Raw genomic sequence first — 26,900 nt, 5'->3', positions numbered from 1 at the left:
TCCTCCCCCCCCAGAGGTGAAAGTGCAAGAGGAAGTGCAGCCGCTGCCATCTTTCCTCCTCTGCAAACACACACACTCGCACGCACGCACACCCAGGAAGGGAGGGAGCCCCCCCGCGCCGCGCCCGCCGCGCCGACGGCCTTCGAGAGACCCCGGCCCAGCCTGCTGCCGCCGCCCGCGGCTCGCCGCGCCACGCCGTCTGGGCCCGTGGAGAAGCCACCCGCCGGGGCCTGCTGCACCCCCCTCGCGCCCTGCCGCGCTCTTCTGCCGGCGTCGGCCGGGCCTTTGTTCCTCCTCGCAGCCGCCGGACTCGCGGGCGGACGGCGCGCGCGCGCTCCCGGCCGGGCCCGGGGCTGTTGGAGGGCGCGGGCGGCGCGCGGGCGGCCTCCTGACGGGCGCGCGCCCCGACCCCTCGACGGGGAGGCGGGCGCGCGCCTCCTGCCGGCCGCCGCCGGGCACAGCAGGCAGGTAAGCGCGGCGCCGCGGCCGCCCCGATGGAGCGGGTGAACGAGGCGGCCGCCGCCGCCAGTAACCCTTGCGGCGCGACCCCGCCGAGCTGCTACACCTACCAGGTGAGCCGGCACAGCGCCGACCTGCTGCACAGCCTGAACCAGCAGCGCAAGAACGGCGGGCGCTTCTGCGACGTGCTGCTGCGCGTGGGCGACGAGAGCTTCCCGGCGCACCGGGCCGTGCTGGCCGCCTGCAGCGAGTACTTCGAGTCGGTCTTCAGCGCGCAGGGGCTGGGCGGCGAGGGCGCCGGGGCGCCGGAGGGGGGCGCCGGCGAGGCGGGGGGCGGCCCCGGTGGGGGGCCCGGTCCTGGCGGCGGCGGGGCACGCGAGTTGGAGATGCACACTATCAGCTCCAAGGTCTTCGGGGACATCCTGGACTTCGCCTACACGTCGCGCATCGTGGTGCGACTGGAGAGCTTCCCGGAGCTGATGACGGCCGCCAAGTTCCTGCTGATGCGCTCCGTGATCGACATCTGCCAGGAGGTCATCAAGCAGTCCAACGTGCAGATCCTGGTGCCGCCCGCCGCCCGCCCCGACGTCATGCTCTTCCGCCCCGGCGCCGCATCCGCCGCCGAGCTGGGCTTCCCGCTGGACATGACCAACGGCGCCGGCCTGGCGCCCAACGGCAACGGGATCGCCGGCATGCCCGAGGACGAGGCCACGCGGGCGGTGCTCTCGGCCGCCGCCCAGGCCTCGCTGCCCATGCTGCAGGGCGTGGACCGGCTGCCCATGGTGGCCGGGCCCCTCTCGCCGCCCCTGCTGGCCTCGCCCTTCCAGAGCGTGGGCGGCGCCGGCCCCTCGCTGGGCAGCAAGCGCGGCCGGGGGCGCCCCCGCAAGGCCAACCTCCTGGACTCGGTGATGTTCAGCGCCCCGGGAGGGCTCCGCGACGCCGGCATCCTGCCCTGCGGCCTCTGCGGGAAGGTCTTCACTGACGCCAACCGGCTCCGGCAGCACGAAGCGCAGCACGGGGTGACCAGCCTGCAGCTGGGCTACATCGACCTGCCCCCGCCGCGGCTGAGCGAGAACGGCTTGCCCGGCCTGGAGGATCCCGAGGCGCCCCGCAAGCGCAGCCGGACGAGGAAGCAGGTGGCCTGCGAGATCTGCGGCAAGATCTTCCGGGATGTTTACCACCTAAACCGGCACAAGCTGTCCCATTCCGGCGAGAAGCCCTACTCGTGCCCCGTCTGCGGCCTCCGCTTCAAGAGGAAAGACCGCATGTCCTACCACGTCCGTTCCCATGACGGTTCGGTGGGGAAGCCTTACATTTGCCAGAGCTGTGGAAAAGGTTTCTCTAGGTAAGAGAGAGGCGCTGCTGGGTTCAGAGAGGCTGAGGTCCAGCGCCCCCCCCCCCAGCCCCCTGGGGGCAGCAGGTTGAGGGAGAAAGGCAGGCAGGCAGGCAGTCTCTAGCCCACCCCTCCAACCGCTCTCCCACCCCTGCCTCAGGACATTCTCAGTGGGGCAGCAGGAAAGAGATTGTAACCCCGCCCAGCTCTTCAAGAAGGGGTGAAGCCATCCAGGTGTGCAGAGGGACCTGGCCTCTTCAGGGACCACAACTTGGGTCTCCTGGGCCCTTTATTTATGACAGGTGGGGCTGTTGTGTCCACCTAGGATTGGGGATTTCATGCTTTGGCTTCTGTTTATGGAGACAGACTCTCGGGCCCCACCTATACAAGGCTCCTTTTCAGAAGGGCACCCAAAGTTCAGCCACTTCTAGCCTCTTGGATATCTCCGTGCTTTGCCCTTAGTGGCTTCCACGGTTTGGGTTGCAGCCTAAAGAGGAGGGAAGCAGCTTCAGGATTGCAGATGGTTCACTGCAGGGATGTCCAGCCGTGGCCACTTTAAGACTTGTGGACTTCCCACTCCCAGAATTCCCCAGCCAGCTCTGGAATTCTGGGAGGTTTGGAATTAAGTTCACAAGTCTTAAAGTTGCCAGTTCTAGTTTACTGGGGAAAAGTGGGGGGGGGGTGATTGTCATTGCTGCTGCTCCCCCATCCTTCCTGTTTCTTTCCTTTTCCCCCCCAAAGGTATTATTATGGTTTACACACATTGACTTGAAGGTCACAGTTCCCAATGGTTTCTCCTGAGTAAAAATATAGATCCAGATTCCCCTGATTGGGGGAATCGATCGTATTTTTAACAATGAGATCCTGTTCTTAAATTACTGCTTTCAGGCTTGGGAGATTCCTGGGCCCTCAGCCCCATTAAGGTGATGAGAGCAGATAGAAGTGGGGGCGGCCTGGGCAGGAGGACCAGCCTGGTAGGAAGCTTTGCAGGGCTGACTTTTCCTAGTGTCTAAAGCAGGGGTCTCCAACCTTGGCAACTTTAAGAGTTGTGGACTTCAACTCCCAGAGTTATTCAGCCATCTGACTGAGGAATTCTGGGAGTTGAAGTCCACAAGTCTTAAAGCTGCCAAGGTTGGAGACCCCTGGTCTAAAGGGAGAAAATGACTGTGACTAAGTTCACATTATAGACTGAGCCAGATCGGATGTGGGGCTTGGCTTGAGTTATGCAGGCAGCCAATCACAGTGTCCTTCTCTTCCACTTTAGGGTGAGGGGTGGGCCACAGTAGACCCCTTGCCCTGTCCCCAAACAGCCCTGAGTCAGGACTGCTGACAAGCTAAGGGGTGGCCGTATCCTGGCAATTCTGGATTGCCTGAAAGAAATGTGGCTTTGGAGGCTCCCTTTAATTAATGTCCTCCTTTCCTGCTTGATCCAAGGACCTCACTTTGCTGAAATTTTTTTGAATGCCACCTGTCCAGACAGGGCAACAAAGCCCCCCCCCCATTCAGGACCCTCCCCTTTAGGGACAAAAGAGCCTCGTTGAGCCTGGCAAGAGTCTTGTGTGCATCTGCCTAGGAGCAGGCGGTCAGAATCCATGCCATAGCCCTGCTTGGCAGCCGGCGGCCTTAGGAACCTTTTCCAGGTGGCCCAGACGCTATTTTTCCTTCTGGCGTGCCTGAGCTGCCTTGGCACAGAGGAGCTGGAGGAAAGATGGCAACTGGGGCACCCTGTGACGCGCATATGCAAGGCTCCCCTTTCTGAAGAGTCTCAGCGCCTCAGAAAGGGCCTGGCGCCCCTCCGGCCTCAGCCTGAGTGGCATCTCTTCCCAGACCCGCCCTTCACGACACGACAGCCACAGAGATGGACGTCTTCTTCCTTTCCTGGCAAGCCCCTGGCCTTTATGGAGCGAAGGGTCCCTTTTCCTTCCTTTGACCAAATGAGCCCCTGAAATTAGCCTGGATTTGGGCTGCTTTCCTCAGAAGTGGCAGGGGCATCCCCAAAGGCTTGGTGGCAAGGGGCACTACTCTTTGAGTCAGCCACTGTGCGGAGAACTGAGATGGGAGCAGCCCTGTGCCTTGTGGCCTGGCATCTTTGCAGCTCTCTGAAGAAGGGGAATGCTCCTCTTAGGCTGTTTGGATGACCACAGGAGGGCTCCTTAGGACAGCCCTATAGATGAAAGTAAGTGCCACTGAGTTTAGCAAGGCTTCCATCCAGGTAAGTGGGTTGAGGGTTGCTGGCTTTAGAAGAAAGGCATGGGGGGAGTTGGCATCAGCCAGAGTACAGCAGCTCTGCCCACAACAGCCCAGAAGATCCCACGCAATGCCAGCCAGGCTGTTTTTTTAACCCAAAGTGGGTAGAACCTGCATGAGGTGACCACGTCTCTTGAGCTTTCCATATTCTTGCATGATAGGCAAGGCCTCGGGATTTGGGCTGAATTTGGCAACTTGAAAACTTGTGAACTTCAACTCTGGCTAAGCTATACTGGCTGGGGGATTCTGGGAGTTGAAGTTCACAAGTCTTAAAATTGCCAAGTTTGGAGGCACCTGATTTGGGCGTTTGTATTTGAGACTACCTGCGATCTTGATGGTGAGATTCCTGCCTTTAATGCTTGTGTGAGATATTGTCTGATGGCACACGGCCCCTGAAGAGCTGTAGTATAGGTTCTCCTGCTTGAGCAGGGGGCTGGATCAGAAGACCTCCGAGGTTCCTCCCAGCTCATTCATTCCAAAAAGAATGAAAGTGAATGAAGCTCACTGTGGGGTACACTTTTACGGCAGTGCTCTCCAACTTTGGCAATTTTAAGGTCACGCTGGCTAAGGAATCCTGGGAGTTGAAGTCCACAAGTCTTAAAGTTGCAAAGGTTGGAGATCCCTGCCGTAAAAGTGGGAGAAGGGAGAAAATGCCTCCCTGAAGGTGGCCTTCAACCCCTGCACTCCTCAGATGTAGAAGTTATTTAGCATATGGCATAATGGACCTCCAACATGTATTCACATTTCACACTAAAATGTGGACATATACTGTACAAAATCCCACCTTGAGGGAGATGGGGAGTCTAGAAAAGTGTTTGTGGGTGTGTGTTTTGTGGGTGTGTGTGCATGTATACGTATGTCTGCTGGATGATAAGCAGGGCTGCCTCCTCTCCATCCACTCTCCTGCCTAGAGGAGAGCAAAACCAGGCAGTAGGCAGATGGGCCTTGTCCATGAGATCCTCTTGCTCAATATCAAGGGGACGAGGGTTCTGTAAGGGATCCGGGGCTGGACCATTAGATTGTGATGTTGGTCTTTGGACAAGCAGGCCCAGCTCAGGTGGCCCAGAGGTCTCCTCTAGGACATTTCTGGCTGCAGCCCCACCTGGAGGCCACTGGGGTCTTGGAAGCCTGTGCAGACCATCTTCACTTGTGGCATGAGGGCCTCCTGGCTCTTCAGGAGATTGGTGGGTGGGTGGGGTCTGTGGAGCTGTGGCACTTCCACACCTCTGGAGGTCCCTTGAGAGTATGTGGCTGAACTGTGTGTCCAAGGAGTAAGCCTGCAGATGGAGTCATGCTTGTCGTCGTTGTTTTTTTTTCAAGGCCTGACCACCTGAATGGGCATATCAAGCAGGTGCACACATCAGAGAGGCCTCACAAATGTCAGGTAAGTATCCTGGGATGGGGTGGAGGTGTTCATTAGATTAAAACAAAGCATGCCTTTGCAGTGGAGTTGGAGCTCTTGGGTGGTCATTGCTTGCAGTAGAGTCCAGAGGCCGTTGGACCTCCTGGCCGCTTCCTGATGTCGTCTTTGGCTTCTCCAGCTGCCTTCTTCTTCCCTGGAAGACCCTTCCTCCTCCCCAGCCTTGGATCTCTTTCTTTACAGCTTGGCTTTCCCCTATCAGACACTGGGCTTCTCCCTTCCTGTGCCTCTTCTTCTGCCTGTTCAACAAGAACTGGCCATAGCTTGGGGGCAACACTAACTAGCCCCTGAACCCCATTTCCTGGATGATCCCTCCCTGCCTGAGCAGCCTTCAGAACATGACCTTGGGAATCGGTTGCTTCTTCTTTGCTCTCTCTTGAGGCTTCTTGTGGCTGAAGCAGAACAAGAGAAAGCAAAGCATGTGCAGAGTTTTCCTTCCATACTTGCAAACTACATTTGTTTGCAGTTGAAGTTTAAAGCACAGAGATAATCCACTGAAAATGGAATTTTAATAGGATTTGAAGAAAAAACTCTTTCCCCTTTGCACTAAAACCAAGCAATTTAGAAACGGTGAAACTCCTGTCAAACTCTCAGGATGCTGTAGGGCCTTACTGTGGCTATGGGGGTCTTTTTTCCTCTTGTCCATAATTGTACAACCCACTCACCCCATTTCCTTTCCCCCATTTCAAGCATGTTGGGCCAGCCTTTCCAGCCTGGATACTCTCAGGTGGGTGGTCTTCAGCTTTCATAATACCCCAGTGTTGTTGCTGCTGCGAGTTTGGGGAAGGGGCACACACATTGACTGGGTGCTGGGGAAGGTAAGGCTGGTTGAGCCCCAGAACTCTGGTGGAAATTAACTGGGATTAAAGGGGATTAAGCATCCTCTGAAGATGGGTTGCGTTTCAGGATTTGTTAGCAGAATTAGTAATACAGGTAGTCTTTGATTTACGACCACTCATTTAACAATGGTCTGAAGTTGCAACAATACTTAAAAGTGTGATTTATGGCCTGTCCTCAAAATTATGTCCGTAGTACCACCCTGTGGTCATGTGGTTGCACTTCGGGTGCCTGGCTTGCATTTACAAGGGTTGCAGTGTCTTGCAATCTCATTATCACAATTTGTGATCTTCCTGTTGGCTTCTGACCAAAAAAGTCAGCAAATGAAGCAGATTCACTTAATGACCATGGTAAAGAAATGATCATAAAATTGGTTCCAGTCAAGCGATGACCTTCTTAGTAGCTACACTGCTTAGTGATGCAATTTCTGGTCCCAATTGTCATAAATTGAGGACTAGCTGTAATAGATCCCAAACCAAGATTGGGAGGACTACAGGCTGAAGGTGTTTTTTTTTTTGGGGGGGGGGAGTGTCCTCAAAAGAGCCTGAACTGAATAAAGTTAGAAAGGGGGGGTGGGTATTTTAAGCTGTGGGGTTCGTAGCATATTCACTTTAGAAATGGGTGGCAGCCATCTGATGTCGCAGCCTCAATCAGTCTTCTGGAATCATCCAGGATTAAGGGGGAGAGGAAATCGTCCCCAGTAATCCTGCAAGTGGAAAAAAAATATTTTAATTTGGCTCCAAGAAGATTGGCAAAGTTAAATGTTAGCAGGTTTCTTTGGGGAGGAAATTGCTGTGGGAATGCTCTGCAGACTTTTACGTGCTGGAAGTGGTGAATGTTCACCAGGAAGGGAAGTGGGTTTGTTTGGCCTTGAAAGATGCTGAAGCTAGCATGAGTTTGGGAGGGGGAGGGGGGTGTCAGGGCTAGACTCAGTTGTTTCCCAGGTTAGCCTGTTTGGGTGTTTCTAGGAATTGCCAATTGCCATCACGGCCAGCACCTTAGGCATGCAGGAGCTGTGCAGGAGCTCTTCCTTGCCGTCGTCATCGGCTGTAAATCCAGCGACAGCCAAGGGGTCTCTAGATGTGGATCTGCTCTTTCGAGGGAGTCCAGAACAAGCTGAACCCCAATCCTAGCAGCATCTCCGTCTTATCTGGACTTAAGCTCCGTTTATTTGCCTTTGTCCAGCCCTGGCAGACTTCGGCAGCAACAAAACATAAACCCAGCTGCTTCCATTCAGATGTGGGAAAATAGGAACACAGCTGGGTCTCGCCCCATTCAAAAGGGACACACAGCCTCAGGGCTCCTCTGGTCTCATGCAGATGTTCACAAGTGCTGGGAACAAGCTGTTAGTGCCAATTTCCAGTAGGGGGTCTCCTCATCCAACAGGCGAGATGGACTGGTTGTAAAACAGTGCCCCAGTCGCCAGGGGGCTGGGAGGCAGGATCCCCTGCTTGATGGGACTGACATTTTAGGAGGTCCAGGAACAGATAGAGCTGAAGTCTCACATGGAAATCCCTGACTGAGTAGATGCAGGATCCTTCAGCTGCCCTGAAGCTATAACCAGAAGAGCAGCTGGCGATGGCGTGCGTGCCCACAGAGAGGGCTCTGTGTGACACCTCTGGCAGGCATGCCATAAGTTCACCACCACAGCTTTAGGGCCTCTGCATTCTTGGTCACTTAGCCAGTAATCGGATGTTTGGGATCAGCCATGAGATTCTCCAAGCCAAGGGAAGTTTTCTTTAACAAGGGTTTTATTGCCTGCTTTAGTCAGGGATCCTTTTTGGCTCTTGTGGGTTCTCCATCACTGGAGGTTTTTAAGGAGAGGTTGGACAGCCTTTTGCCCAGAATGGTCTAGGATCTCCCGCTTGAGCAGGGGTTTGGACTAGAAGACCTCCAAGGTCCCTTCCAACTTTGTTATTCTGTATTCTATTGTCCAGTTGATGAGCAAAAGGCAAGCTCTGCTTACCAGACTCCCCTTTTCCCTCCCAATATTGGGAAGCACCCCCCTCAAAGTCTGCTAATCAGCAGCCCCTGTTACTATGTTTTTTTCCTTGTGGCCTCGCACCGAGATGTGAGCAGCACTTCTCTGCTTAATATAGAAGGCAACCGAGCTGTTTGCAGAAGAAGAAGCAAGTGTAAGCAACCTTGCCATAGCCGTTAGCACCAGGTGGGCTGGGTCTGGAAGTCGCTGGGTTGGAGAAGACAGAAATGGCCATATAGCCTGGCCTGGGGAGTCTCACAATGGGACCCAGGCGGCTTCAGACTACTTCAGGTTTGGTGTTTCCAGGAGTAGGACCTACTTCAGGTTTGGTGTTTCCAGGAGTAGGACCTCCAGGACCTACTCCTGGAAACACCAAACCTGAAGTAGTCTGAAGCCGCCTGAAGATGACGAATGAGACTTCGTCGAAACGTCGCCAAGACATCTCCAATTCTACGCGGGAGAAAACCCAAACAACTAGAGACCTACATACTAACACCCGCGAAAACCTATATATATCATCGTTATTCTTTTTTTGCTTCTTTACCAGAATACCTTGTTCTGGGGTAACAAGGTATGCAAACAAACAAACAAAAAGAAATAATAGAAGTTTGCTTCTCTTAAGAAGCAACAAGTACATTAAATTGCAAATTATACTTTCAACATAGGAAATGTCTCCTGAATGGAAGTTTTTGGTGATTAGTAAGTGTACTTGCACTTGATGAATTTATTTATGTCGTCATAATTTTATGCCTCATAATCGGCACCTTAGGAAAGAAACGTGGCATCATCGTTAGGACTCGATTCCCCCTCCCATCCTCAGGAACTGTCTTGATTTCAGGTAGCCGAATCTCTCCAGCTGCAGTTTCTATCCAGAGCACTTTGGTTCTCTTCTGCAGGGAAGATGCCCCCAGGAACGAAAAGTACAACCACAGTTTAGGAAACTCTGCTCCCTTTAATAAGAGGAGCCGAGATCAAAACACAGGCGCTTCCAGCTTGCTTTCAATCCGCTTGGCCGTTGTTCCCTTGTTGAGAGGCCAAGCAGTTCCCAGAGTTGCTGGCTGTTGTGGAGGGTGGATGAGCCCAGATGCCAATCACAGTCCAATCCTCCTGAGGACTGTGGACCTGAGAACAGAAGCTTTTGGGGGGTGGGGGGCTGGTTCAGACATTGCAGCAAAACCCGTGACCCGTCAAAAGCGCGGACGGCAAAAGCGCGATCGACAAAATCGCGCCTTTGACGTCATCACAGCGCGACGAAAAAGATCGAAAAATTCAAATAAAAATTAATAAAAATTAAATTAAAGCAAGCCGATTCACATAAAGGTAAGGGTTAGGGTTAAGGTTAGGGTTAGGGTTAGGGTAAGGGTTAGGGTTAGCTTTAGAGCGTTAGCGTTAGCGTTAGGGTTAGGATAAGGGTTAGCGTTACGTTTTTCGTTACTTTAACGGTTAGGTTTAGGGTTAGGTTTAGGGTTAGGTTAAGAGTTAGGGTTAGGGTTAGGTTTAGGGTTAGGTTTGGGGGGGTTAGGGGAAGATTTTAGCTTTATTTTTACATTTTTTCGATCTTTTTCGTCGCGCTGTGATGACGTCACAGCGCGCTTTTGTCGAGCGCGATTTTGTCCTACGCGCTTTTGTGGTGGAACCGCAAAACCTGCTTCGGGGTAAACCTATCCAAGGGTGGAGCCCCCCAAAGTGGCTAGAGAAATGGGGACGTAACGCAGGAGTTTCCTGTGGGTGGTCTTCTCCTTCTCACTGCCCTCCAAGTGCCCCTCTTCCCCTCTAGCCATTGGGGAGAGTCTGGAGTGGGTGGGTTGTGAAGACTGATTGTCTTCCCCACTGATGTTGATGTAGGAATTAGTCTTCATTTTCTAATCTTTCTTACTTCCTGCCTATTAGCAGGAAAATTCCAGCTTCCAGGGGATAAACTCAGAGACCTCTACATCCATAGAACAGTTGAAACTTCAAGAGGTATTTCTTAAACACTGTTTATTGTTTCAATATAAACACACTTCTCTTTGCTTACTATATTTGCCATGCTTGACAGGAAACTACTCGACCTTTTACTTATTTACCACTGTTGTTAAGAACAGTGGTCTCCTGTAATGTTTTACCCTTCTTTAAAAAGCATTAACAATATGTGGTTTATTTTAAACTTTCTGGGTCTTGCTTGATAAGCTGACCTCTGCATTTTGGATCTTATATTTTGGCTTCTCTTAAAATGATTTTTATTTTACCTTCCAGTCCTTTAATTTTGACTGGGAATAAGCTGTCATTTGGCACCAAGAGAGATGAGCAAATTAAATGTTGTCAAGCACCGGTTACTGGGAATTTCTCTTGAAGGAGAGGGGGGAATAAGTTGGTGGGACATCCTGAACCCTCCCGAGAGGGGTGGAATTGCTTACAAGTGTAGGAGAAAAGTCAATCAAGGAGACGGGCAGCATATAAATTTAATACATAAATAAATAAAGTGATTCTTTTCTTCCTTTTACAAATAGTTCCCAACATACTGTATTACCATTCGTTTGATGACTGTTAGAATTAGGACGGTTCTTAAGTGATATTTTTAAGTGAGGTCCTGGCACCTACAACTGTTGCCTCGTCCCCACAGTCACATGATCGATCATGTCCGGCGATCAGCTTTCATTCACAATGGCTGCAGGACCCCCCGATCCCAGGATCTCCATTTGCAACCTCTCAGTCGGCTTTGAGAAGCCCAGGCCACAGGGAATCCGGCAGAAAAGGCCACAGATCAGGATCACCTGGTGTCTCGGTTAACATAATGACTGCAGAAAAAGTTGTGAAATTGGATGTGGTCATTTGATGACCACACCATTTAGTGACTCATTTTCCCGTTCCGATTGTGGTTGCTAGTTGAGGATTCCCCGTATGGCCACGAAGATAGCTATCATGGAGCTCTGCAACCCATAACTGATGGGCTTTTTTAATGGCCAATTGACTGGTAACTTCCCACTGGAGTCATAAAAATTGCCTTTTATTTTTCACGGGTGACATTGCTGGGCATGGGAAGCGATCGTGAAGAGGGGGAATAGCTTTTGCATGCGAATCAAAAGGGATGCTTTGAGGAGAACAGCCCTATGCCCCCCAACCCTCAAAAGTCTTCAGCTCCAAAGGGCTCCACTTCCATTGATTGTGAAACAGCACTTTGAATGGGACTGTAGAGCCCTCAGCATTCTCCCTGAGGCTTCTGCTTTCGGCTCCTCTTGGCGTTTTCTCCCGTGTGCTCTTTTGCTCAGTGCCAGGTCTTCGCTTCACTTACCTGAAAAATAGGTCACCTTTTGGCTTTCATCATTTGAAATCCCAGCATCCTTTCCTCGTGCAACATTAGCCATCCACGTTGCACCCCCTTGTGTTGCAGACACAAATGCTATTAAATACGCCTCCTCGGTTCTCCAGGAGCAGCTCAGCACCCTCAGCTGATCATCAGAAGGTCCCGAGGGATCCCTTCGATGCCCAGCTACCAGGCTTAGCTGCACAGCCCTTCCCTTTTTTTTGGTCATCCCATTGTGGGCCACAACATGGGCATGGCTGGTAGTGCAGCTCCTCCAGGGGCAAAATTATTTGCCCAACAAAGATCCCTAAAGGAGACATTTTGATACGAAGGAGAGGAGCTGCAGGATCATCCTGGGGTTCCTCCAAGAACCTCTTGCATTGTTGAGGCCACCCTAGTTGGTGGGGCAAAAAGTCCCGAGCGACTGCAAAGGGATTGCCACTGTGGCCACCCAGATCGGGACACATTGGTATCGAGATGTTAGGCTATCCTTTCCCCTCAAGTATAGGAAGGCACCCCTGTTGTTTTCTTGGCAACTTTATGGAAGCAATGAAGAAAAAGGCGGCTGTCGGTTGTGTCCCCATGGGAAATGGTTTGGAGATGTTTCCTTCACAGCCATTTGCTTCTTGGCTTCCCCAGCTGTATCTTTCCTCTCTGAACAGAAAAAAAAAAAAAACCTGAACATTGAGTGACCATCTCTTGCTAGCGAGGAGCCCTCAGAGGGGCTTCTGTTGGGTCAGCCGTGATGCCGCCGGATCTCAGTGCAAGGGCTCAGATTTGGCTCTTCTGGCTTAGGGCAGTCCTGGTCATCCTTTGACCGTAACAATTGAATGGTGGGGCGGGGGGGGGTGTCTGTGAGTTTGGAGCTGCAGCCCCCTAGGCAGATGAGGCAGAAAGAGGGCTATGACGTAGGTTGGGTTTGGGCACAACAACCCTGCCCTTGTGGAGCTGTAGCTAAGGGTGAATTACGGCTCAGCCAAATGCCTGACTCAAAACTCTGTGGTCAAGCAACCCCAGCAAAGCTTAGTCCCTTTCTGCCCCTACCTGGATAATGTCCCTTTGTTGCCGTCCACAGACCTGCAACGCTTCCTTTGCCACCCGGGACCGGCTGCGCTCTCACCTGGCTTGCCACGAAGACAAAGTTCCCTGCCAGGTCTGCGGGAAGTACTTGCGGGCCGCGTACATGGCGGATCACTTGAAGAAACACAGCGAAGGACCAAGCAACTTCTGCACCATCTGCAACAGAGGTAATGGGCCTCCTGCTGCTGGCGGGCTAAGCGGGTGGGAAGGTGGCTTGATTCAAGCCAATTGGGTCTCCAGAGGAGGAGGAGAGCAACTCTTCCATTCAACAGAAGGATGTTCCTCCTGAGCCTGTTTTTTGTTGACTCTCAGACACAAAAGACCCCCAGATCTGGCCCTGCACCCCATCTTCCATTGCTGCAGCCCTGGTGCTTCTGGACGGTCATTCTGGATGTTCCTTCCAGGCACCAGGGGTCCAACATGAAGCTCTGGGCGTAGAGTAGGTGCATAACCTATGCATGAACCAGCACCCCGTCTTGCTCTCTGAATCACCTCCAACCTGGGCAAGGGGGAGGACTCCGGGCTCTGCCTCTGACTTCTCACTTTCTCTGGCTGAAGCTGCTCCCATTCTCCCAAGCAGAAACACCAGGAATCCCAGAGCCCAGCATTTCCAAGAAGGGGGATGAGGTTGGGATGGTGGGGGGGAGCCACCCGCACATTCCTCCTAGTGTGCAGGGCAAATGAGCCCTTCTGCCAAATGAGGGCATGGCAGCAGTGTCCCTCCGCAATGACTGGGTGCGTCACTCTGCAAGGCGTGTCTTTCTCTTACTCAGAAAAGCCTCCCTGAGCCCTGAAGGATCTTTCCCATTGCAGCCTCTGGGCTGTGGCCTAAGTTTCCAAACATGTGAACCGGCGTTGGCTCTGCTCCATGATCCTTCCCCTTTATTTCCATGGGGAGTCCCTCTGGGAGGATGCGTGAGATTGCAGCTGTAGCCAAAAAAGAAACGATGGAAGGGCTAAAGCTGTTTCATTCTTAGATGGCTCGGTTTGGATGTCGCAAATAATGACTGCGAGTGATATCAGTGGTAATATATTCTTTAGACTCCAGGCGGGGCAAAATGATCTTTCTATGAGAAACCTGCTCCATTTGTGGGAGTGTGGAAGGCAAGAAAAATAGGGAGCTATAGTTTTAGTAGATCAGGAGATGAGCAAAGCAGTCAGGAAGTCTCTCATAATTTTCTCCATAATAAAATGGCAATGGATGAGCTGAACCATACCACTGTGACACAGGTGATTGTACTTAATGGATCCCCTTCAGTTGAGGGACACTTGGAGTGGACTGCCCCAGGCCCTGTGCAGCATTTATCAAGGACTTGGATGGGAGACTTGAGGCGGGACTTGAAAAGTTTGTAGATGACACAGAACCGGGAGGGAGGGATAAAAGGCATTGAAGATAACAATTCAAAAAGATCTATCCAGGGCATTCTAGGATCTAAGATGATTCAGAAGTGCCATGCAGATGCTAAAGAAGCACACATGATGTGTTAATAGGAGCAGAGGGTCAAGGTCATGGGACCTAATTGCTCTCTTCTACCCAGTCCTGATCAGATCCCACTCGAAGTGTTGTGTCCAATTTTGGGCACCACGATTGAAAAAGGGCTCTGGCATATGGATCCAGTTCAGGGGGAAGTTCTGGAAACCTCTGAAGGCTTCTCACTTAGAGGAATGAGTAGATTTTGTTGCCCCAGCAGTTAAGACCCAGACCAGTGTGTTAAAGGAAGGAGGTTCAGGTTAGACGTCAGGAGGCCCTTCCTAAGTGCAGAAACTGTCAGCCAGTAAATGAAGTGGAGAGTTCTCCTCGCTGCAGGCTTTCAGGCAGAGACCGGATGGTTGTCTGTCAGAGATCCTGCACTGAAGCAGAGGATTGGGGTGGAAGGCCGGGGAAACGAGGAGGGGGCTAAAAGCATCAGTCCTATGAAGGAATTGGGATGTGTAGCCTTGAGGAAACATGCCAGAGAAGGAGAAGGACAGCATTCTACAAAAAAGCAGAGGAGACTATTGTAGAGCAGATGCTTGGTGAATTCTGGGAGTTGAAGTCCACGAGCCTTAAAGTGGCCACGTTTGGAGACTCCTGTTGTAGAGGACACAGATTCATAGATTGAAATTGCAGGGAAACTGGTGGTGGCTGATCTCAGCAAGAGCTTCCTAGGCATAAGACCCATTCAAGAGTGGAACTGGAGATTGGGGGGGGGGGTGTTTCAGCCACGGTGCCACCACTCTGAGTGAGGCTGGGCATCCTTGTCTTAAGATGCACCTTCTGGTTGGATGCATCTATTTGCTGATAGTGTTCAATATTTGAGGTTAACGTGCAGGCAGCCCGAGGAAAGTCCATCTGAGGAGGCTGCTGAGGCTGAGAAGGGAGGAAACGGTAGCTGAAATGGGGTTTGGGAGGCTGATCTGGGGTGGGAAAAGGGTAGGTTGCTTGGTGGACATCCAGATAGCATGTTGGTCATTTTCGATCTGCCCAGCCTCTTGCCACTCTGGTTTTCTGGTAGAGGAAGGCTGAGGCGGGTTCTTCTGGGTGCCCCCTTGGACACCCAGAAGCCCAGCCAGAGCCTGTTGTCTTTACCTACTTGGATTCTGCCAGCCCTGAGGGGATACCGACAGACCTTGAGCCCAGCCACATGCCCTGGGAAAGGGGGAGGCTGCCAGTTATCTGGGCCTGACAACCCGCAATCCTCCCATTTGCGAGCAACTTATGGGTGGCATGGCTTCCCTCCATTTCCAGCTCAGAATTAGAGGAAAACTGCAGTGGAAGCCCTAAAATGGAGAAGCTGAGGTTGAAAGCAAAAAATGTCCTGAAGTTGGCCCCGCCCAACCCCTTGGCAGCCCTGCACTCCCCCCTGGCATTCAGAAGCAGGTTTGCAAAGGCCCAGAACGGGACAGGGGCCTCCTGCATTCAGCTGGACTGGCTGGCTGGGATTTCCAGGCCCCTCTTGCCCTCCCCCCCCCCCAATCCAGGGGGCAAGGCCAAGCTCTTCTTTCTGAGGCCCCTGGGTGCCATGGCTGCAGCTGCCCTGAGCGGGCACAAGGGTTTCCGCAGATGAAACGGGTTTTCTTGCAGAGCGAGAAGCAACAGCTTATTTCTGTACAAGGGGTCCTCGACATACAACCATTCATTTAGTGACCAGTTAGAATGGCACTGAAAAAAGTGACATGACCATTTTTCACACTTAACGACTGTTGCAGCGGCCCATGACCATGTGATCAAAATTCAGCCACTTGGCAACTGATTAATATGTATGACGGTTGCAGTGTCCCGGGTTATGGGATTTCCCTTTGCCACCCTCTGACAAGCAAAGTCAATGGGGAAGCCGATTCACTCGAGAACCATATTTATTTTATTTTATTTAGGGAATTTATGTTGCTGCTGATTTGCACCTGGCGACTCAAGGCAGCTTACAGAACATAAAACCTCATATAAAACTAATAAGAGTCATATAATAAATTAATATAATGAAATCAGCCCTGGTGACTGTGGCAGGAAAAGTGGTGCAAAATTGACTTAACAACTATCTTGCTTAGCAACAGAAATTTTGGGCTCAATTCAGGTCATAAGTCGAGGGGTAGTTTTATTTGCTTGCTATATTTAGCGCATCTGCAGAAGCAATGTTTTGCACAGGAAGCGTGAAGGCCCGGAACCAGAAAGCCTTAAACAGCCATCAATTTTAAATAGGGGGGGAAGAGTCAGGAAAATGGGGCTGTTGGACATTTCTGAGGACGAGACAGTCCCTTTAAACAAGCAGGCTGTGGGGGCAAAAGGAGTCCTGCGCACAGCACCCCCACCCCCTCTCAGGAACTCCTCCACAACCGCCACAGCTGTCTCAGTCCCTGGTGGATCGCAAATTCACTAAACAATTGCAGTGATGTGCTTAGTAACTGGCAAGAATAGTCATAAAATGGAGCAAAACCCACTTAACAACTGCTATGTGATATAAGTGTTGGGCTCCCTTGAAGGAAAATTCCGTTTCTGAGGAGCTCCAGCCCAACCCAGAATTTGGGAAGTGATCCCAGCAAAGGGGAGCCTTCGCAGACCTATTTCACCCTGGGCCCCTGAAACTGCAGCCGTCTGGAGACTTTCTGTGCTTTTCAGAGCCAGAAATCGGGGTAAAAACTACTAGGAAACACACTCTTGTTTAATCCAGAAGTTCTGCGACTGGTGCAGAGGTTTCTGGTGTCCTGAAAGTTTTGCAACAACTACTCTACCCAAAGTAACCTTATGTGGTTTTTCTCTCTTGGGAAAACAAGAGAAACTCTTCCCCCCTTAATCTTCTAAATGTGGGGCTCAGCCTGGTTTCCTCCATTAAGGAAAAATGAAACATAAAGACATGAGAATGGCATGTGAGCCATGAGCTTCTTGGGTTAGGACCGTGCTTTGCTGGCTGGGGAATTCTGGGAATTGAAGTCCACCCATCGTAAAGTTGCCAAGGTTGAGAAAGTTGCCAAGGTTGAGAAAGTTGCCAAGGTTGAGAAAGTTGCCAAGGTTGAGAAATAGGGCTACGGGGTAGAAGGACCTGGCTTTGCCCCTCTGCTTAAGGGTCTCGGGCCTTGGCATAGAGAAGAGACTCCCTGGACGTGCAGGAAATGCCAGCAAGACGTCATCTGAGATCCTGCTGACCTGAGGAGGACCCTGTCAGCAGGAGAGATGGGAGTGGACTTTAGTTTTCAAAGGCCCCCTGGCTCTTCCTGGGGGGTCTAGTGGTGTTTGACCAACAGCTGTCTGGAGAAGGTGGGTTTGTGTCGCCTGCGGAGTCTCCATCCCTGCCATTCCTCACCTGACAGCCCTGCTGTGTCAAGAGTTGCAGTTTTGCTGGTGGGGAGTTCTGGAGAGGTTGTCCTGTCCTGTCTGATGGGACTGGAGTTAGTAGACCTCCCTTCTCCAGAGGATTGTTCTCCTCTCGGCCAAAGTTTCTCACTTTGGCCTGTTCCAGACTGCCAATCGGATATTAGAGCAGAGCAGACCTGAGTGTTTCAAGATATTCCTGGTATGTGATTTTCTGGAAGGGACACGGCCATGAAGGGATTCTAGAGCCCTGGCGCATCTTGCCGCAGCATCGGCTGGGCCTGGAAGCTCCCCTCGGCTCTCTGGGCTTGGCTGCTTGCTTGCAGTGGTTCACTTAACAACCGTGGCAAAAACGATGATAAAATAGGACGAAATTCACTTAACAACCACTTTGCTTAGCAATGGAAATTCTGGGCTCTGTTGTGGTCATAGGTTGTAATGAAAATAACATCATCAGTGCTAGTGCTAACATTGATGACATTACCTAGTTGGGTCATGAAACGTCTGCAAGGAAACAATCAAGCTCAGAGAGCACCAAGGATCCTCATTTCAGCCTGGAGCGACAAATATTGTCCTTTCTTGGCTCCATCATGCCTGGGCAGTTTTCCCCCAACGGAGGGGCACAAAGGAGAGGCACCGTCTGCAGGTTGTTGCCTCTTCCAAAACCCGCCGCGCCAGTCCTGGGAGCGGCTGGAGAGGTCCGAGGGGAGACAGGCAGAGGCGCGTCGGTGCTGGTGGCAGGATCTCATCTCCTTTTGTCTTGTTTAGGTTTCTCCTCTGCCTCCTACTTAAAGGTCCATGTTAAAACCCACCACGGTGTTCCCCTTCCCCAGGTCTCCAGGCACCCGGAGCCCATTCCGAATGGGGGAGCGGCGTTCCACAGCGTCAGGACCTATGGCATCAAAGGCAAGCGACCCCTCCCCCGATCTCGGCCTAGGACTCTGGTGTGGGGGGGGGGGACAGGTGGGTGGCCAGGGCCCGTCACAGGGCTGAGCAAAGGACTTAGGGAGCAAGGGAAGGCCTTGCCCAGGCCCTCCAGGGCACCCCCCAGCTCTGCGAAGGGAGGCCCGGCTGGGATCCTGAGATTCTGCTGCCTGGGGGGCGGGGGGAGTCTGCCTCACTGTCATGCTGAAGACACACAGATGAGCTGCTCCCATTCTTAAATCCACTCAGGGCTCTGGGCATCCCTGCCCCCTCTGGGATTGTGTTCCACTTGGAGAGCAGTTTTTTTGAAGCCCGTGTTCTGATGTTGTCTTTCTGACCCTCAAATCAGTGTTTTCCTCACTATGAATGGCTGGCATTTTCCAGAGAAGGGTGTGTCCCTGTCCCCACCCACCCACCCCCCAATCCTAGACTGGTAGCCCAGGATCTCCTGGAGAAACTGCATTTTCTCAATAGGTAGATTGGAGCCTCCAAAGCCTCTGGCTGACCTCTGGCATCCATTTTAGTGCCGTAGCCCAGACTGCCTCCTGGACGGGGTAGGGGGGCTTAATTCTCCCCCTCCTGCCTTCATGCCATGGCAGCCTTCCCATTATGGCAGGGAATCCGGAGAGCCCTAGCCTGGCACACCTGTGGGCAGAAGACAAGGTGTGGGCAGGCTGCTCAGTGTGAGGACAGCTCAGCCTTCTGATGGCCTCCAGACAGGTGGTCAGCCATGGAGGTCAGGGAGGCGGTGCAGCTCCAGCTGATCTCGTGTTAGCATGCAAAGGGGCTCCTGGGTGCAGACCCTGCTAGCAATTGGAGGCAGTCTTGCCCAGTGGGAGTGGACATAGGGTCCTGGCTTCTGAAGGCTGAAGAAGACACTTGCATCATGCTTGGAGAGGCCCTCAGAGCTTCCAGGCATGGCTGCCCCTCAGGGCTTTTATTCCTTGGGGGTGAGAGGGGCCCTTCCTCTCCACCCCTTTGTCATGCTTGCATCGAGCCCGTTCTGTTGGTCTGCTGGGAGGATCTGCTTTTGTTTGCTGAGGAAAGTAATTAGAAGTTGAGGGACGTTCTTCTTCTCGACTCCTTGTTCTCTTCTGTGCCTCCTCAGTTGCCTCCCCCGTGTCCCCCCAGGTGGAGCCGGGCTCTAAATCGTTTCTGGCCGGCACGGTGTCACTGCCCATCACCCCCACTGGCTTTGAGGTTGTCTTCTGGCTCAGGCCAAAATGGGACTTGATTGAGCCTGTCGCGAGGTTTCGTTCATGTGTGGTGCTTTCCTTTCGGTGCACAAATTGTGCTGTTGTGCAGACCTGCTGCCCCTGGCACAGCTCTACCCTCAGGTCTGTCAGCAGTATTGGAGCAGCCTTGCAGGGCCTCTGCAACCCTCCCCCCCCCCCCAAATGCAGGGTGTGGCAACGTAGAGTAGCTGCTTCCCAGTTGGGCTCATTCAAAATGATAAATCATAAGCCAGAGTTCACACAAGGCAGATGCTGCATTCACACATCACATGCTGTGCCCAAAGAAATAGGCTCTAGGAGGCTTCACTGCAGGGCCTGATTCAGCCCACATATGAAGACAGTGGCTGGATCCCAAAGAGACGAATCCCCTGAGCCCAGACAGCTGAGTGGAGGAGCCCAGCTTTGGGTTGTGTCTGGGCAGAGGAAAGAAAACCTTTGGCGGGGGGGGGGGGGGCTGTCCGGGCCTTTAGTGACATGGCAAAGGGAGGCAGGTAGAGGCCGGATGGGCAGTTAGGCCTCTTCTCTATTTTATGGGCTACGGAGATGGGGGAGCGGGTAGAGCCTAGAGGGAGGCCCATCTGCTGCACCTCTCAATGTGCTTGACTTCCAGCCAGAGAAGCGGCTGAGCCTGGGGGGGGGGGGGTGTCTGCAGGCAACATCCCCTGCAGCTGCAGCCAGATTCTCCCATACGGCTTCTCTTCATACCTTGGCCTGGGATGCTAAACCTCTCTGGCAGACGTCGGCTCCTCTCCTGTGAATTGGCAAGTGAGGGGAGTTGTTCTTGTTTTCCGTTGCACTTTCACACCGTGGACACGTCCTCTTTGCCCATAAAGGTACCAGCAGCTGCAGTGGATAAGCCCAGGGGACGAGACTTTCAGAGACCGATTGAAACAGGGCGTGGGACATTTTGTCGCACGTTGATGATGTTGCCGTCTTGAAGGACGATTAGCCCAGGTTTGGAATCAGCCTTGGGCCTCAGTTGGGCCAGTTTAGCTAGGCGCCTCTTGGGGCCATGGCGTGTATCCCTCAGGGCCCAATGAGGGATGGTCCACTTTTAAGACTTGTGGGGCTCAACTGCCAGAATCCCCCAGCCGCCCATGGTTGTTTGGGGAATCCTGAGAGTAGAAGCCCAGGAGACTGAAATGTTGCCAAGGTTGGACCTTCCTGGCCTAATGCTTTGTGGGCCTTAAGGTAGTTGTGCCTGCACTTCCCAGCTAGACTTCCCACTGCATGGGATAGAAGGAATAGAAGGGGCGTCCCTGGGAAACGGGTCGCCACTGTTGGATTTGAAAACCGCCATTTTCTTTCTCTTCCTAGAAGGCCAGAAATGCTCACATTCGGACCAGATTGAGAGTTCAGATTCCTACGGAGACCTCTCTGACGCCAGCGACCTCAAGACGCCCGAAAAACAGAATGCCAACGGTTCCTTCTCCTGTGACATGGTGGTCACCAAAAACAAATTGGAGTCAGAGGGGGATAAGAAGTACCCCTGCCCCGAATGTGGCAGCTTTTTCAGATCCAAGTCCTATCTCAACAAACACATACAGAAAGTTCATGTCCGCTCCTTGGGGGCCCCCCTGGGGGACTTGGCCTCTGCCTTGGGGTCCCCCTTTTCCCCCCAACAGAACATGTCTCTCCTGGAGTCATTTGGGTTTCAGATTGTGCAGTCCGCATTTGCCTCGTCTCTGGTGGATCCAGAAGCTGACCAGCAACCGATGGGGCCAGATGCTAAGTGAGGCGCCTTGGCTCTTAAGCAGCAGCAGCAGTCAGTGTTTATTTTCTAGAGAAGGTGGCTGTGAGGTGCAGTTTTAGAGTGGGGAGAGGTTGACTTAAATTCCCTTGAGGTGCCCCCCTCCCCCTCTTTCTTTTTTCTCCAAGCCCTTCCCCGGATGGAGACAGTTTTCAGCTAAGCATCTGCAGAGTCCCTGTAGGAGGGTGGAGATGGAGGGGATGGGAGATCTTGAGCAGAAGGCTGGCAGAGCCCTGGCTTGGAGATCCTGTGAACAAAAGAGATACCCCAAAGCTGGATCCAGAATTTGGAGATGTCCCGCTTCAGCTGGCAAAGAGCTTGGCGCTCTGTCCTTCAGCCTTCCTCTCTGCTCAGGATTCACATCTTCTCAACCATCACGTTCCCCATCCCCCCCCCTTCCTGTGGCACCCAGTAGTTAGCGTGGCTGTTTCCTTGGAAAAGAAAATCCACGGGAGGCCAGCTTCTCAAAGCCAGCCATCGATTTCCTTTCAAGAAGACAGGGCAGTTGGCAAGAAGCAGAGAGATGCCCCAAGGAGGAGATGCTACCAGATTCCTGAGCTGACCAGAAGGCTGTCCGAGACCCCCCCGGCGGGCATAGCAGTGGCTTCCCGGAGGACCTTGTGCAGGGACGCCTCAGTTGTGTGGTTGGCTTGTTTTTCTGACCCTCAATACTCAGCCATTGTTTCCTGTCTCTTTCTCTCTCTCTCTCTCTCTCTCTCTCTTATAATTATGGTTATTATTATTATTACATTTATGATTTTAGGACCTGTTGTAGTGATTTGCTACTGAAATGCCTTCCAGGGCAATTATACAGAAAGCTCTTAAAGCAGCAGTCATGTTAGGATAGGATTAATTTTTTTTAGATGTATCATAATTAAAACCTTGCCTAGTTGATTGTTTTTAAGTCTACGGGATAATATAGTTATGCAAAGGGAAAGAAAGTTGGGGGTGGGAGAAATAAGCTTAAACTTTAAAAGAAGGTAAGAGGGCACTCTTGGTTGGTTGATGCATAAAGACCTCCAGATGTTTAACATTTTCAATTAGATGATAATGTTTTTTTGTGCCACCAACCTCCTGTGCAAATAAATAGAGAGTTCACAGAGTGATTTCAAAGCAGAAAATAATTATTGAATTGGACTGCATTAAAGAAGTTAGAATGTTACTTTTTAAACTTTCTTTTGTCTTTTTTGATTTTTTAAATTTATTTTTATTTGTTTGGCGCAGGGATTGAAAGGTGTTTCTGTGCTTTGATGGCAGAAGAGAGATTGTTCTGGTGGGAAGATGCCATTTCTGATTGCCACCTTTGTGGGTGCACCCTCCCTCTGTATCAGGGGTGTTAAACTTGATTTCATTGAGGGACGCATCAGGGTTGTGTTTGACCTCTGGGGGCATAGCCAGGGGGCATGGCCAGCTTGCCATCACTTGTGTTGGGGGCACTTGTGGCCCAAGCGCTCTGCCAGCGAAAATGGGCTCCCGAGCTGTGTTTTCGGCTGCAACAATCTCCTGCAGCCCTCTGAGAATGAAAAAGGAGCTGGGGGGGGGGGAAATGCAACCCTCCCAAGCTCTGTTTTTATTGGCAGAGGCACCACGGGCCGGTCTGCTTTTTCCAGGCAACCACGTTAAGCGCCCCATAGGCTGTATCCGGCCCTAGGGCCTCGCGTTTGACACCCCTGCTCTATGTGCTGAGCTTTGTCTCTGGAAACATAAACCTTCTTAGATCAGACTAAAGGCCCGTCTGTCCCTTTCCCCTGTGATTCCACAGGAATATAGGCAGCCCTCCAAACAGGTTGCCCCAAAGAGCCCAGTCATCAACAATGCCCCCTCCTTTAAAAATAAATAAATAACTGAGTTGCCCACTCTGCAGTTCCATCGCCTAACCTGGTTTCCTTCCACATCACTTGAGGTCAACAGCAGCAGATTAGTTTTAATTGCGGCTTGCAAGCCTGCTTCCAATCACACCACAAGGCAATTGTACTATTGCTGGGGAGGGAAGGGGAGAATGGCATGAGGCTCTGGGAGACGGACAAGAGGTTGGGGGGGGCACATGCTCCCCAACCTCTGCTGAGCAGGATAAGATTTGCTCGGGCTGGGAGTGCAGGGCCTTCTGGTGGGAAGGAGCCTTAGGAGAGTCAGGATCTCGTTCATTCAGAGGAACACCAACAGCCCCTCCCCCTGCCGCCTCTCGGTGAAGCTGGGTGGTAGCAGTGACAATGGCACTGGCAGGCAGGCAGCCGGGAAAGACATGTCAGCAGCACAATGGTGCCAACAGTTAGGATAGGAGCCCAGCCACATCTCCCTCTGAGTGGACCTTTGTGGACCTTCCAGAAAACCCTCATGGAGTCCACGTGATGGTGGCCCAGGTTACTGCTGGTTTTGCCTCACTGAGTGGGAACGAGAGGTGTGGAAGCGGTCCTGGCTTTTATTTGGTGTGTGGCACTGCCATCTTGGCTTGGGCGACTCGGAGGAGAGCCAGGCTGCCCAAGTCCCAGAGGGATTTTGGAGTCCAGGCAGAGCACAGGAGGCTGGGGGAACGTCAACTGCTGCTCCCTCTCTTCCAGATGCTCAGGCACCGTCTCTGCAGGGCTGAATGCCAAGGGGTTGCTTGTTTGCTGCACCATCTTTGGTGCCTCTTCCAGAAAGGTGAATCCTGCAAAATTAAAGAGTCCTTTTTTATACCAAGCCAGAAACTAGCTAGCAATCTTTGACTGTGTTATGGGAAATCATGGTTAAGCTAATCTTGGGTGAGTTTATTTTGCGAATGTGGCTTCTCTGATTTACTCCAAGATGAACTGCATCAAATTGCAGCCATGAATAACCAGTTTGGCTGAGAATGGATTGAGAGTGAGTGTGCGTGGGCCGTCTGACAGTTTGATAACTCTTTCCTCGGGTGAAGAGGAAGGGGGAGAGCTGCTGAGCTTGGGTAGAGCTCCATTAATCCCCCCCCCAGGAGATAATTCTGTGGTGTGGAAGGTGTGAGCCCCCCTGCAGCTTGGCACACTTTGCGCCCGCAACTCATTCTGCTTTTCCGCAGAAACCAAGGCTCACGTCCACCCCTGCACAATGTTTGATTTACATCTGAGCAAAAAGCAGGCAGAGCAAATACTGGAGAATCTACAACTGTAGGTATATTTAAACTTTAGCTCCGTTTTCTAAAAATCCCTTCTATTAAAACTAACGAGACAGAAGATAAAATGGCATCAGAGTGTTGAAGGCGGGGCTGAATCGTAATTTAACAAACTACTACAGAGCTTAAGATCACTTAAAACAGCATTGATTTATTAACAAGTTACAAGAGTAATGGAATAAGCGGTTTGTTTGGACTTAATAATTTGGTGGAAGATAAGCTTAATTGAAGGTTAGAAATGGCTTCAAAACAATTTAAAACAACAACGACCTCAAAGAGTGCTGGTAGCTCTCCAGCCCCGACAAATAAATTACAGTCATTATTACCTCCCTCTCCTGTTCCTGGTGCAGAAGTTTTAACCCAAGATGTGCTGCAAAGAGTCCTAAAAGACACTTTAAAAGACCAGGCAGCTGCTTTAGAACTCAAAATACAGGAAAATGTTTCAGCTGCCTTCAAGGAGGTCACGGAGGAAATTTGGGGGATTAAAGAGCTAATCCAGATTCGCAACCAAGAGATCAGAGAAGATATTGTGGAAGCCTTTAAAGGCTTGTCTGGCTATGTATCTTTATTGGATGGTAAAGTGGAAGAAATTAATCAGTCTAATCTCAATTTAGTAAATAAAGTGTAAATAAAGTTTGACAATACAGAAGCAGAAATTACAATGTTACAATATAAACAGATGGAGCTTGCTCTGAGAATAAGGGGCCTTAAAGAGAATAATCAAGAAAACCTAAAGGAGATTCTTTCAGAAGCCTTTGATCAATTAGTAGGTCAATCAAGAATGGACTATGACTGGCAAATAGACAAAATATACCGCATTAATTCATGGATTGCCAGACAGTAACAACTTCCAAGAGATATTGTAGTCTACTTTGCCACAAGGAACATAAGGAACCTGATACTACAAGAGTCCTATAAAACCAAGTTGTAGATTGCGGGCCAGGGGGTGACAGTACTGAAGGCCTCAGTTATTCCTGTTAGGTATAATTACAGACTGTACAGTTATAGAGACTAATATGATTTTGAACCTTACAACGGCAGCAAGACTTGGTGGCGCAGTACTGGAAGAAGGAAGAATTACCTACTATTCAAGAATGGACACTAAAAGTAACAAACTTAGTAGAGATGGCTAAAATATCAGCATATCTTAAGGACCTTTCAGATGAGAAATACAAACTGGAATGGAGAAGATGGATTGATTATATTCAGAATAAATATGGGACTAAGAAACTCCAGATAGGTTATGAATGAATGAACAAGCAAGGATACAATTTGCTTAAAGTTAGCTTTACAAAAGGGGAGTTAAAGTACAAGTGAGGGATGATGCTAAAGTCTGTTAGCTTATCTTAGAATATGGATGTTAATGTTTATACCCTGTATTTGCTCTGGGAGGCTGGGGGGGGGAGTTTGGTTGGTGGGGGGAGGTATATATTTGCAAAATATAAAATTTTCAATAAAAAAGTGTGCGTGTGTGTGCGTGTGTGTGCGTGTGTGCGCTATAGCTTAGAGGAAGCTGCCCAGGGACCAACAGCAATTCAGCCACTGAATTCCCAAGTTAGTGGAGATCCTTGATCTGGATCCTAAGAGATGAGATGAAACAAGGTGCAGCAGTCGGGTGCATACAACCAGGCCAAATGAATGCTGCATGAGCATGCTGTGAGCCCATCCAGAGGGTCTTCCTTTGGGTGAGGAACATGTGGGCTGCCACAGGTTGAGGAGCAGCACAAGGGAATGTGGTGATGCAGGGAACTAGAGTGTTTGATGTTCTCCCTGCAAGGACGTCCTTTGGAGGTGGCATGTCAAGCATGGAGCTCTGAAGCAAAGGTGAAGCTGGGGCAGGGAGGAGAAGGCCAGAAAATGCACAAGGTAGGTGTGGGCAGATATGACACTTCTCCTTTTCATGAGGATGAGGCAGCAGTTTATAGAACTTTCTGAAAACAGCAAAGCCACAACTTGAGATGCCGTCTGCTTTTGGCCTCTTCGGCTGATCTTACATTCGGTGCTATTTAACGTAGTTGCCAACAAATTCATTTCTTCAGATGCAAAAATATAGAGGGAGAATACACACAAACACATATTTGTGCACCCCTTTGTGTGCTGCCTCAAAGGATTCCAAGCAGCTTGCAGGTCACAAAAGCACCACTGCATAGATCCACAACTCATCCCGTTGCCATTGTTCACGAGAGCTGCCTCTTGTTATGCCCCCACCCCCAGCTTTGGAAGAAGAGACTCCCAGGCTGCCTTGGGGGGAGGGGCTGCTCCTCACTGCAGCATCTCCCAGCCACCATTGATCAGGGTCTCCTCTATTCCTAGGGAGAGGCGGCACCCATCCTCCCCTCTCAGCCAGCATTTTCTGAGTGGGTGGGGTCTTTGAGTCGATGCTCCGGAAGAAGCAAGGAGCTGCTTCATCAGTTCCCTGAACAAGGGAACCCAGAAGCCAAGCA

At 51.4% G+C, this 26,900-nt stretch overlaps 1 protein-coding gene across 6 annotated transcripts; it reads left to right on the top strand.

Moving 5' to 3' along the window:
• Positions 1-22,503, top strand: PATZ1 (POZ/BTB and AT hook containing zinc finger 1). 6 transcript variants are annotated; one of them, XM_014067426.2, is made up of 6 exons: positions 13-1,804; positions 5,360-5,423; positions 10,168-10,239; positions 12,636-12,807; positions 18,192-18,329; positions 20,903-22,503. In XM_014067426.2, exons 1-6 carry the CDS (start codon positions 495-497, stop codon positions 21,316-21,318), a joined length of 2,172 nt encoding a protein of 723 aa, XP_013922901.2. In that variant the 5' UTR covers positions 13-494; the 3' UTR covers positions 21,319-22,503. The 6 variants fall into 6 exon arrangements, with proteins under 6 accessions (XP_013922905.2, XP_087562020.1, XP_087562019.1 ...); XM_014067425.2 differs by having other exon boundaries at positions 14-1,804; positions 20,900-22,503; XM_014067430.2 differs by lacking the exon at positions 10,168-10,239 and having other exon boundaries at positions 1-1,804; positions 18,257-18,329; positions 20,900-21,082.
• The last annotated feature ends 4,397 nt before the right edge of the window (positions 22,504-26,900 follow it).

This window comes from Thamnophis sirtalis, unplaced genomic scaffold (genome assembly GCF_051295495.1).
Source record: "Thamnophis sirtalis isolate CommonGarterSnake01/CBP01778 unplaced genomic scaffold, rThaSir2_p1.2 scaffold_2, whole genome shotgun sequence".
Classification (NCBI taxonomy): domain Eukaryota; kingdom Metazoa; phylum Chordata; class Lepidosauria; order Squamata; family Natricidae; genus Thamnophis; species Thamnophis sirtalis.
This window is presented reverse-complemented; position numbering and strand designations above follow the sequence as displayed.